Source organism: Triturus cristatus, chromosome 4_2 (genome assembly GCF_964204655.1).
Source record: "Triturus cristatus chromosome 4_2, aTriCri1.1, whole genome shotgun sequence".
Lineage (NCBI taxonomy): Eukaryota > Metazoa > Chordata > Amphibia > Caudata > Salamandridae > Triturus > Triturus cristatus.
Genome location: NC_140586.1, coordinates 265,443,920 through 265,457,249, shown reverse-complemented (window position 1 = coordinate 265,457,249; position 13,330 = coordinate 265,443,920). Strand labels below are relative to the sequence as shown.

Here is a 13,330-nt window from a genome sequence, read left to right as displayed (position 1 = left end):
AACACTAAATCATTGACTCGTGATGATGAGGAAAAAAAATAGTAGCATCAAGGAAGAATAAGAGAGATATTAACCATAGCTCAACTCTTTACTACGGGCTGCCATTTATGAAGAAATTTTTTTGCATCCTGCTCATTAAAGAAGAAGTGGGTATGCCCATCTTTAGTAACTTTCAAGCGTGCTGGTTCCTGTAGAATAACCTGAGAGCATATAGCTTTGAGAGGATCCATAAGCTGCCTAAGTAGCCAGCGTCTCTCCATAGTAAGTTTGGAAAGATCAGACCGAACAAATATGGACAAAGAGCCAACTTTAACAGGAGCTGTTGGACGAACCTTGAAAAAAATAGCCTGCCGTAGCAAAAAATTGCCAAGAAAGACCAATATAGGCCTTGCAAAATTTCTTTAAGATTGGGCGTCCCGTGAAAGAAAAAGTGGCAGTCTATGTGCTCTTTGGACTTGAGTGTCCATGTCCCAATCCTCTAAGTCAGGAAATGCTTGTTGAAGAAGGCCAACAATGTACGCTCGCGGATCAGTCCCTTCACTACCTTCAGGGATCCCAAAAATCCTTAGGTTCATGCGCCTCTGGCGATTCTCAAGGTCTTCCAACTTTAGTTGGGTACTGATCAGCTGTGATTCATGTGTGCTCACTTGCTTCATAATTAAAGAATTATCTTCTTCTACTGCGACCACCCTATCTTGAAGGTCCGAAACCTCTAAGATCAAATGAGAGACTTTAGTGGTAACCTCAGCCAATGACTTTTTGATTTCGAGACTATCAGTCCTAACTTGTTGATAATGTTGTTGAGCTTCTAATCCTTGGATTTTAAGAGCTTGCATGATCCCGGATAGAGATGGTTCTTCTTCAGAAGTTTTATCCTGCTGATGATCTTCCAAACATTTCTCTATCCTGCTAGCTCCTGCACCACCTGGATCTATATCTGGTGAGTCACTTGATAAAGCGAAATGGGCTGGAGTCTGGTTTAGACCATTAATAGCTGTTATAATTTCCGCTTCAGATCCTAGCTCCCGTGATACAGCCTGAGGACCAGCCACTACTGCCACCCCGATACAGGATTGATCGTCTGTTTCCGTGATTGACAGGCTGTTAGGAGTAGCAGAAGGGAGAGTGCCTGAGGCAGAGTCAGTTTGTTCGATTGAAGTATTAGTTGTAGTTTGAGTTGTAATGGCAGGAGGCGGACCAGGTATTCTTGAGTTAGAGAGCCTAGAGACAATTGATCTGACTTCCCCCTTTGTAGAAACCCATTTTCGAAGAGGGCTCAGCTCTAGCCCTGGCTTTGTAGTGATAGCTGCTCCTTTCAACCGTTCCATTGTCTCTGATAATTGAGCCTTGGTGTTGGCTCCACCCATACCCCCTCGTCCTCTTCCACCTTTTGCACTCCTACCATGCTTATGGGTTTTCCCTTTTTGGGTCCTCCAGTTCTCAGTAATACTGGCAGTAGAACCATGATTGGACTCCTGGTTATGAGAGTGTTGGTCTGAGCTAGGGGGGGTCCTGCCTGATTGCTTTGTAGGGCAATTATTCATAATCTCCCTTTTATTAGCAGATTTAACGTCATACCCGCTAAGCCCAATTGAATCTGCAGTGCATGCAGTGCTTGGGGACCCCGTGTTCAAGACAATAGAGTGAGGGCAGGACTGCCGCTGGGTGAGCTCTATTGGGGGGGTCGGGGAAAGGGAAGATGGCGGATCGTCTCCGCCTCTGTGTGCATCTCCGCCCACTCCCCGACTGATGGCTGATTGATGGCCTGCCTCCGACTCCCGCTTGCCTCCGTCCCTGCCGGGCTGAAAGCTAGGAGTATTCTCATGAGGAACACTTGGAAGAGATAAGGAGAGAACTGCACAGAAGAATGGATTTTCTGCTTGACTGACAACGCTTTTCAGCCGCCTCGATCATTTCACTTGCTTCCGCTCTCATTGGGCTGATGTGTCGGGTGACCGAGATTAGTTGTGCGGTGCTGGGAGTCCGCGCTGCGAGCTGGTACACGCTGGGAACAGTTCGGCCAGCACGAACAACATCATCGCTGCCCTCCCCCCGAGTGTACACGCGAGAGGTGTGCTGCAGTTCTCGCATCCCCCGCAAGAACCTGTCTGGCTGTTTCGGAGCAAGGCGCCGTTACCGGATAATAGTGGCGCCACTACGAACAACCCGCCGAGGACGGGCGGGGATTTCAGTCAAGGCAGCAACAGGCGATCTCGAGCCGGTAGGAGGATCTGATGTGGTCAGGTCAGACTATCTTAGATGTGGGGATGTACTTGATGCGGCTTGTGATATTGATGAAGCGCAAAGGGAGGCTGCAACTCTTAATCCCCAACTGGGTAAGCCTATGCTAAAATTACTCCGCTCTGGTAGAGTATCCGCACTCTTACGCTCTTGTGGAACAGACTCAGTCACCCCTACGGATCAAATGGCGGATGTGCTTAATGCTGCAGTAAATGAGGGGTGGGGTGAAGTAGTGGAACTAACTACTGTGGAGAATTCTATTGAAGGCAATAACAGTCCTTGTAAAGAACCCCTCATTATGGTCGATTTGGCTCTGCGAACCCAACCAGAGGAGTTACATAACAACCACAATCGAGAAGACATAGTGCTATCTCCCTCTGATATAACCTGTGGTGATGGGTTAATTTCTACTACATCACCGCAACCTGTTATTTTCCAATGGCACTTTCCTTTTTCCAAGTTCAAGTATTACAAATTCTCATCAATGGCTCCCCTTATACTATTTTATTTTAGTATTTTCGCTGGTTAAATGTTTCTAAATTAGTTTGGGAATTTTAGTGAGTTGTATTCTTTTTTGTTCTATACTGCTGGTACTGCTTCAAAGTCACACACTAGTGATTTCTTCCTCCTTGTGCCATAGTGTTAGACCAATCAGCCTTAGGGTGGTCTTTCCCCAAACCTTTTGCCTATTTCCCTCAATTTTTGCTGAAATTTGCTATTGTTGGCCTTAGGACTGCGGTGCTTCCCACAGAACTCATAACAGAGAATATCACTTCCAAAAGCGCAACAACTGTACTAGGCGATTTTAACATCCATCTAGATAAACAGAATGACCTAATTTTCAACAGATTTATCCAGGACATGGACGCCATGCAGCTGAGCCAGATGTTGCTGTCAGCTATACACGAAAAAGGGCACATCTTAGATGCAATATTCACCAACGATCCTAAACTAAAAGTAGTCTTCCCCACACCAGTGCCTTGGTCAGATCACTTTTACATCCTTTTTCACTGGCCAACACACACCTTCAAAACACAGGGCACACTGTGCCCAAAGTAGGTAGGAAATGGACTAGAACCATCCCGAAAAGCTGATAGACTCCCTAGATAGACATACCCTGGAAATAACTGGGGACGAAGAGACTGCAGACTCTATCTGGGAAGAATGACTCACGAAGGCGATAGAGAAATGTGGTAGGAAAGAGAGGACAGGAACTAACCAGAGACAAAGGAAATCAGCCTGGTTTAACAGCCATCTTGCATCTCTAAAAAGAGTTTGTAAAAAAAACGATTGATCCTGACGAAAATCATATGATAACACCATAAAGATACAATACAAGAAAGAGATTAGACACTACCACAATGAAATCAAGATAGCTCAAGCCATCTATTTCCAGGAAAAAATAAACTCAGCTACTCACTCCTCTAGAGAACTTTTCAAGGTGGTTAAATCCCTCCCGTCAACAGAACCAGATGCCTCTCCACAATCATCTTCTAAGGAGAGATGCAACAAACTGGCAGCCTTTTTTTAAAATAAGGTTGAAGACATCTATAATTCCATGATAGGAGTGTGGATAAACCAGACCCTCAAGACACCAAGGCCTCCACCAGGCACATAGCAAGACCTATATTAAAGGAATTTCCAGGGATAAATAAAGACACTACTACCAAGATCTTGCAAAGCATCAAATCAGGGTCACCTATTGATCCAATAACCCCTCATATTTTGTTGCAAGGGGGAGACACTATTCTGATAACTGCCACAGAGTTACTCACATTATCCCTCACAAGAGGGAAAGTGCCAAAATCCTGGAAAGAACACCATAGTTCGACCTTTGCTTTAAAAGCCACATTTAGATCCAAAAGACCTGGGTAACTTCCGTCCTATGTCACTCCTACCCATCTTAGGAAAGATAGCTGAAAAACATGTCAACCACACGCTATCTCAGTTCTTAGAGGAGAATGAGGTGCTTCACCAGACCCAAATGGGTTTCAGGCCAGCACACAGCACCGAATCTGCCCTACTACTAGTCACAGAAGAACTGAAGGGAATCCTCGATCAAGGAGGTGCCGCTGCCATTTTGCTGCTCGACCTAAGTGCAGCCTTCGATGCGGTGGATCATAAAACACTCATTCTTAGATTAGAGAGTGCAGGGATTCAAGACAGCGCACTTAGATGGATAGCGTCATACCTGAATGGCAGATCCTTTCAGACCACAGAATACGGACAGTTCTTGGACAGCCTAGAGGTTACATGTGGGAAGCCACAGGGGTCCTCCCTCATCCCTACATTGTTCAACCTGTACATGCAACCTCTGGCCGAGATTGTCCAGGAATTTGGGTTGTCAATTGTATCATACGCAGATGACACCCAATTGGCAGTGTCTGTGGCAGGGTACCCCAACTCGAAACACAACCTAGTTTCTCCCTGCATGGAAAGGGTAGTGAGCTGGATGATGAGTTGCAAGCTAAAACTAAATGGGGACAAACCGGAACTCATGTTCCTAGGCAATAAGCTCCCACCACAAGTCACCATGGAATGGCCAAAAAAATTGGGACGTCCACCGCTGCATAAAAACTTCATAAAGAACCTGAGAGTGTGGATAGACCACAACCTCACCATGTAAACTCAAGCCAGGAAATTGGCCACCACTTGTTTTGGAATTCTGCGGATGCTCCGTAAAATTCTTGACCTCATACCAGAGGAGACCCGAAGAACAGTGATACAGTCTCTGGTGGTCTCGCAACTAGACTATGGGAACTCTCTTTTCCTGGGGCAACCAAATACGTATTGAATAGACTACAGGTTTCACAAAATGTAGTAGCCAGATTACTCAGAAGCATACCTAGGTATGAGTCAGCGAAAGAGGCTCTGATAACACTCCACTGTCTGCCGATACAGGCCAGGGTCAAGTTCAAACCACTATGTATAGCACACAGGGCCCTGAACGGCAAAGGACCAACTCTACTCAGGACCCTGATCACACCCTATACACCAGAAAGACCCCTAAGGTCCTCCTCAGATCGCCTAGCCAAAATTACTAGGATTAGGTGATCCAAACAGGGAGGAAGATCTTTTTCGCATTTGGTACCAAAACTCTGGAACTCCATACCCACAGAACTAAAATCCCTCACAGATGAGAATACATTCAGGAAAAAACTGAAGACATGGCTATTCCCAGGTTGAAATAGCTGGTATCCGCTCTCTCCTGCTCCATATCGCTAGGAAGCCCTTGGACAGCTATGCGCTCTACAAAACTCACAAACATAAACATAAACATGATGCAGGGATGTTTAAGGGCAGACCCCATCGCGGAGGGCCAAGGGAGAAGGCGGACTTGCTAGGGGCCCACAAAGTTACTTTAAGCCTGCCTTTTTATGTTGGGCGGACTGCCATGAAAGGGCAGGCAGAAAGCAAAATTGTAAATCCGAGGGCGGAGCCGAGGCTGGTTATGCTGCCATTTGTGGATTACCTTTCTGACCACTGCCCCGACGGGCTCCGTGACCATGTCGGAAGCATAGCGGTATTCCCCGTGGGTTTCCCTCTGACCGCCAGTATCATAATACGGCAGTTGGACGGAAACCTCTGATGTTGGATGGCTTTCCGCCTGACATCATAATGAGGCCCTTTGTGTGGGGTTTTCAAGTGGAGATAAGATGTGACCATAAACCACTATTAAAAGTGTGATCTACGGAGGGGCTACTCAAGGATAGCACCTTAAGACTTATGGACTACAGGTATAAATAGATTATCTTCCTGGGGTCAGAAACAAAGTAGCGGATTGTTTAAGGAGAGTTCCATTACCTTTGGCAGCAGATCCCAATGAGTGTTGGGAAGAATTGAGTGTAGCATGGACTGGGGGAGAGGTGGTGAATGCTATTACTGACAAAGAATGGAAGGATGCCAGTACGAAGGATGAGATGGTGGAGAAACTTAAGGATTTCATTGTAGAAGGATGGCCAGAAAAAAACACATTGGCACAGGAGTTAAGAAGTTTCTGGGACATACGCAATTAATTTTCTTTGACAGGTGAGAATATTGTTAGAGGATCTAGAATTATACCTCCTAAAAGTTTGATACAGACCATAATTAAATCTAGATATTGTCAGGAGGAAAAAGAAAATCAAAGAGAACTAAGAGAACTATTGGTGGCCAGGTCAAGATGTAGAAGTAGAAAGAGTTATTAGACATGTGAACTATGTTTGGATGCAGAAAAATCCCAAATTGTACTGAAACTACTCTGTGTCCTACGCCGTGCCCTGGGATGGCATGGGATACTATAGGGGGTTGATTATTATGTACTGGTTGTAATCGAGTAATGCCAATACTGAAAGTGTGGAGTTTTTTGGGATGATTTTTTTCAGAGGAAAGGATTACCCAACAGAATCATCCCAGACAATGGAGTACAGTTTAGGAGTGGGGAAGTTGAGTTTCGCAGACGTAATGGCATTGAACATAAATTGACTTCAATTTATCATCTCAGTGGAAATGGTGAAGTGGAAAGGTTCGACCATGTGGTGAAGGAATCTTTGCAATTGGCTTTGTGTAAGAATTTCAATTGGTTGGAGAGGATAATTTAAATGGTGTGGCTGTATCGCACTACTCATACTGTTACAGGGTATAGTCCTTTTACCATAATGATAGGAATATTGCCTTTCACGAAAGATAACCAGAAATGGATGGTAAATTCATAATTGTAGTAGTAGTCACCTACAATTGTGAAGAAGAACATTCAGAAAACACAGGAGAGGTATAAGGAATATAAAGATAAGAAAATTGGTGCTAAAGATTTTCAGTTAAGGAAAGGAGAGGTAATGCATGTTAAACTACCATTTAAAGTGAAAAAGGAGAAAGCAAATATTCTGAACCATTGAAGTGGTAAAGATATTTACTAATTCTGCAAGGTTGAGTGATGGTCATGTGTGGAACATGAGTCGCTTTGTGAGGTGTAAAGAGAACAAGAAGAAGGTGTCGGAAGCGGTTAAAGTGAGAGATTATAATTGGTTGGATATAATTGGTTGGATACACTTAATTTGAGGAATGGAGTGAATGAGGAAAAAGGGAGAAACATATGCTAGTAATGAAGTTTGTACTGAGGTAGGTAGTGATGGAACTCAGAGTGAAGCCCTAAATAATGAGGGTGTGCCTAATGCAGGAATATGTTTAAATCAAACAAAATTAGAACCACTGTGCAATAGTAGGTCTGGAAGAAAAATTAAGCGTCCTGCATATTTGCACGATTACGTGGCTTGAGTAGATATTTGAGTCATTATTTCATGTCTAGGATGCTATTTTCTAAGTTAGAATTTACTATGTATAACACTGTAATAGTTAAATCATATCAATGTTATTTTTGTGATGTTTAGTCATTAATTATTTAAGAAAGAAAATGTGTTGTGTCTACTTAATGTAGTCATCCTATGACGCTTAGGGACCTATTACGATGTCGGTGGTTCCACCTCCCCTATGGCCAGTCGAAAACATAAATTTTTCTTTTTCAGCTTGTGCAGCGCCCGGAAAAGGGCCACACAACAAGCTTCATTAGAAAAATTTATGTTTTCAAACATCCATGCACCTTGTGCCAGGCAACATGCAGTGCCTGCCACATGGTGCATGGATATTTGAGGGGCACCGCAGGTGCTCCCAGTCCCCATGTCGGAGGCCCAGGGGGGAAGGGGGCCATGTTAGTGGCCCCCAAAGTCCCTTTCTGTCTGCCTGTTGGACTGCCATAGAAAGGAAGAAATAAAGGGATATCGTAATCCCTAAGACGGTGTCTGAGCAAGTACCACCCCTATTGTAGGATTACGGTCCCACCGCTGCCCCGATGGGCTCAAGGAACAGCAGCAGTCGCGTCCCTCCCCCAGATGCCTCTGACATCCAGATTGTAATCCAGCGGTCGGACCGATTCAATGGATGTCGGTAGGCCCGCCACCACTGACGTGTCGGTGGCAGGCCCAACGACTTCGAAATGAGGGCCAAAGTATGGAATGTGCTTACAGCGTCACCTGTAGAATCATACTATGTCATCCAGAAAGTTAACTAGAAAGCAGTTGAAGTTTACCTGCCGTTAGGTGTGAATGTGTCGGCTCCTTTTACAAATAGTTACTTGCTGAATAAAGCATTTGGAAATGAACTATCATCGTGGAGTATAACTTAACAGAGGGGGCTTTATAATTATGCTACATCACCACTTATACCTTTTGTGGATGAAGCATACTGGCCTCTAGAGCAATGCAACATCAGCACCTGCATGTTCACACTGCACTAATCTTAGCAGCTTTGACCGGCGGATATAGAACCAGGTCAACTGACAGATTTTCAGCTCATTTGTTTTCATTTTTGAGGACTGTGCACAGAAGGCTTAAAGAAAATATCGGCAGAGCAGAAGAGAGGGCTGTCAGTAGAGCTCCATATGGCTATGGTTTGTGTATGGACTGCTGTAAAGGTGCAAGTGAACATACATCGTTGTAGTTGTACCCTACAGAGTTTGGTTACAAATGTAAATAATTGAAGACTCTTGGAATAAAGTGTGTCCATTATACAGAAATCATGAGCTCAGTCAGTAGATACTCACCCATAGAGAAAGAGTAATATGATAAACGCTGGGAGGTTGTTTGAAGAAGTGTAAGCTTTCTTGTTAAATCCAATGAATATAGCTATTACCATAACAGCACTCACAGAATAATTTGCCTGATCGAAAAAAAACAAGAAAACTATTATTCCATGATGAAAATGTTATTGTCAAATGTAACAATTTCTGCCAATATCCCAAAATACTTAAGAAAGAGTTCACTATCTTAGCTACACCCAGACAGTTTGGAGGCTGTGCATAGATGAGGCATATAGCTTGAAACACACAATGCTCGCTACCAATTGAACCTTTTTGCAAAATTAAACCCCACCTACCAAGACTACATTCCAACCTCACATTAAATGAGGTCAAACCCTCCTTCTGGTATAAAAGAGCCTCATCAATCAGAAGACTACTGCCACACATTTTGAAAATAGGACCATATTGTCCACTATATCTTGATGCATACAGATGCACTTTTAAATTTATCTTGTAGGACAAGATATGATCACCTAAAAACAAGAGCTTTAAGAGGCCATACTGAAGGAGAGGCTTGGCATCTGCTCATAAGTCAATCTTCGATTATGCAGGTGGGCATTTCCACTAAAAATTAGTGCTTGTATTGCATGTTTCTCCTTGTGGCAAAGCTTATGCTCATTACAATGGGCCTGAGTTGGTTATTGTGACAAACCAATGATCAAGGCTGATCTTTTTATTGTGAAATGGTACACCAAAGGCAGGAGGTCTAACGTTTTTATTGTGAAAAGAATATTTTAAAGTCATCAGACCTTTAAGGACAGATTGTTAATACACTGTGCTAAAGTCTGTGACAGGTATTTCATTACATAGAATCTCACAGAGTACTTTGTTTTGCAGGAACCTTGGTGTTGGCTATGCCCTCTGATAAACCCTAATGGCCCTATTCATCAAGGTGTTGCGTCGCTTTTGCACCACGCAACGTGGTGCATGTAGTACACAACCTCAAAATGTGATTTATCAAGCCAGACAAGGCAACTTTGCGTGGCCCTGAGTGGTTTGATAAATCCAGAGTAACACAACGTAGCACAAATTACTGTGTTTCGTTACTCTGCCCCAGATAGGCATTCCATGGATGTTGCATGAGTGTTCCCATGTAACACCCATGGATTTTGATGCATTCCAGATTTACCAATACTGGTAGATCTGGGAATGTGCCAAAGGTGAGGCGTAATGAGGAGAAATATCTTTATTTCTCCTTGTCACTTCCTCTTTCTAAGTGTGCCGCATTCAGCTGCACACATAGAAAGAGGAAACTGCGTCAGGGGGTTGTTTTTGTACAGGAAGGTTCCCCTTCCTGCACAAAAACAATCCTGCTTGCCGGCATTGGTGCTAGGCATCCAATTCTGTGTCAGCGTTGGGAAAAGGCATAAGTGCTCCATATTGTGATAAATACGGCACACTCCTGTCTGTTTCCTGTAATGCCGCTCAGCAAGGTGACTCACTGCGCTGCATTACTTTTTGTTAAATATGGCCTTTAGAGTATACAGTTTGCACTGTGCTATTTCTCGTTGGTGTATATTTTTTTTCTAATGTTAATTGTGTACATATTTTTAGTTGTATGACTTTATTCCTGAGAGTTACCTTATGGTAACGTTGACTCTCATTTCTGTAGGCCCAGGTTGGCTACAATGAACAGTCAATGATAAAGCCTATAGGCTTCATCGCCTGACTGGGAAAATATATCTAAGATGCCTTAGGTCTACCCTGTTACATATGAAACAGAATCTCAAAAGAATCCAAGGGCAAGTATATTGGCAAACACTGAAATAGAAGATGTGCACTACTAGGCCATTTTACAAGGTGTCATAGATTGTTTTGCCATCTGTTATTTTGTACATATATGTTATTTTATGACAATATTCCATATGGTTGCCTTGTAGAAAGCTTAGGCTCAATACTGTAAGCCTGAGCTGGTTATGGTGACAGATAAAATGCAATAGAGCCAAAGTGGTGCATATGGAAAATTTATTCAGATTCCATAGGTCTGACCTGTTTGTTATAAAAAGAAAATTATGACAAAGGCTGTAGGCCTGAACTATCGATTACAAAAAGCACATGCTAATCCAATTGGCCATTATGCCAGATTAACACTGTGTTAAAACTTCTAGACAGGTATTTTGTTACATGGACTCCCACAGATTATCCAACAATAAATGTTCTCAGGCCCCCTTCAGAGGGATATGGAAAATCTACTTGGGTACATGTTTGTAATCAAATAACTATAAGCCGGACTGGTTTTGGTGACAAGTCAATGATAAAGAATACAGGCCTGGTTGTTTCATTTAGGAAAGTTATGTCAAATGCCATGGCATATGAACAGTTGTCACAAAGAAAAGAGACCTTAATTAAATCTTGTAAAAATAATATGTTAAAGTTAATATCCCTTTTGCATTGTTATTACAATTTGTTAATGTCTGCTTGCGGAATTTCACAGACTATTACAGTAGGTAATGGTTTTGGTGGTTGTTACTTGCTCTCATAAACCCTGTGAGTAGGAAATTTGCAATGTGAGCCTACTTATTAGGCCCTCTTAAAAGGTTCTATATTGTTTTGTCAACTGTTATTTTGTACATATCTGTAATTCTAAAACTGAGTGTCTGATGGCTGCCTTGTAGACAAGCCTATGTGTAATGCAGTAGGCTTGAGTAGGTGATGTGATAAGTCAAGGATAAGAGCAAGAGGCTTATTGGTTCATTGGTTAAAGGTATATCAGATGCCAGAGATCTGATCTATTTACTATGAAAGGTTCTGACAGCAGGAAGAATTGCTAGCACTACTGTGAACAGCATATGTCAAAGCCAATTGGCTTTTAAGGGTGAATTGTTATTACTCTGTGTATACACTATGCACAATACCACTCCAAGATGGCCGTCCACTGCCTATTTAACATATGTCTGCCACGTGTAGATAGTTGCAGTTATCTTTTTTCCTACATTTGTTCTTTTAATTTAGCTTGCATATGCCTGTTGAGTTTGTGTGTGCATTTCATAGTGGATGTTTGGGTGAATGAGTGAAAACAAGTGAGTGAGTAGATAAATGGATGCATGAGAGTATGGAAGAGCGACAGGGTCCATGCATGATGAGCAATTTACTGCCTACATTCACTAGTGACTACAAAGGCACTTTCAGTTATGAGACAGCTTTATAGATATGCCAACGCTTGTTAATCTCATATGCAGTCAGTTTATAGACTGCATAAATTTGAACGGCAAAAGCAGGTTTGTACTTACAATGTCCCATGCAAAGTTGCTCAGCCAGTAAACTGTAGGAGTCACACCACTGACAAACTGGAGATGCTTAGCACTGGAGACCCTTTCCTGGATCAGATACAGGACAAAACTGGCAGGAATGAAAGACATAGCAAAAATGACACAGATGGCAACCACCACGTCCACTGAAGTAGTCAACCTGAGGAATGATACAAAATAGGAGTTGACAAACGTTGCACAACCCTTGCAACAAAACAAGTGAAGTTGCAATTGCAAAATACCAGTGGATTCGCATGAAAGTATTGTATTGTGAAAATCTCATTTTGGACTCCAGTATTTCAGGTTTGTTGTTTGATTGGCAAGGCAATTATCAACAGATTGTTTTGATTCTTTATCATATTCAGATGTTCAGCTTTCAAATATTTAAAATTAATATCATTATTTTAGGTTTGAGCAAGATTATTTGGATTTGTGTAAAAAACAAATAAGGGTCTTAGGAAAACACTATGCAGTGTTGGCAGACATTCCGGCAGAGATTTACTAAGATTCTGAGCCATAATCGGCGCAAAATTTGTTTTGTCCCAATTTCGGGCTTCATGGACCAGCATTTTGAGCTGCTGGAATGTCGCTTTTTTGACGTTCCGGTGGTGCAATGTGCCACAGCATATTTATAAGGTCATGTAAAGCCACTTTACGTGACTTTTTAATGGTCATATAAATATGTGCCCCTTTGGCTCAGAAATCTGCATGAAAGGAGCGTTCCATGGGTGCTGCTGGGGGCGTTCCCAGCCACATTCATGGCTTTTTGACATTGCCCCAGATTTACGAAAATCTTAACTCTGAGGCAGCGCAAAAAACGTACACCTCCTCAGAGGAGACGTAAGGGAAGCACAATGAGGAGAAATATCTTTATTTCTCCTCGTTTTTCCTTTTTCTATGTGTGCTCAGTGGCGTAACTGGGGGGGGCGGTGGAGACGGCATGTGTTTTGGGGGCGGCAGCTGGGCCTCCCTCCTCCTGCTCTTAACTGTGGCCGACGCGGCTGAAAGAATTGCCAGCACCCCCTTAACCCTCCCCGCGGCTGCATGAATCGCCAGGACCCCTTGCTCTTTGATCAGAGGCCACGGGCGGCCTATGGCCTAGCTACACCACTGTGTGCGCTGCATTCTGCAACGCACATAGAAAGAGGAAAAAGTCTCTTGTGACTGGCACAGGGGAAAAGGGCAGGAATGTGCCATATCTGATTGATACCGCGCATTCCTGCCCTTTTCT

At 43.1% G+C, this 13,330-nt stretch overlaps 1 protein-coding gene across 2 annotated transcripts in view; it reads right to left on the bottom strand.

Moving 5' to 3' along the window:
* The window catches only part of ABCA4 (ATP binding cassette subfamily A member 4), a 1,118,748-nt gene that overhangs the window by 201,966 nt on the left and 903,452 nt on the right, over nucleotides 1-13,330 (bottom strand). For both annotated transcript variants that reach the window (XM_085601480.1, XM_085601481.1), the window contains 2 exons: nucleotides 12,082-12,259; nucleotides 8,816-8,931 (listed from right to left, as the gene is read on the bottom strand). In XM_085601480.1, the coding sequence (XP_085457606.1) occupies nucleotides 8,816-8,931; nucleotides 12,082-12,259 (294 nt within the window). The remainder of the gene's footprint in view (nucleotides 1-8,815; nucleotides 8,932-12,081; nucleotides 12,260-13,330) is intronic.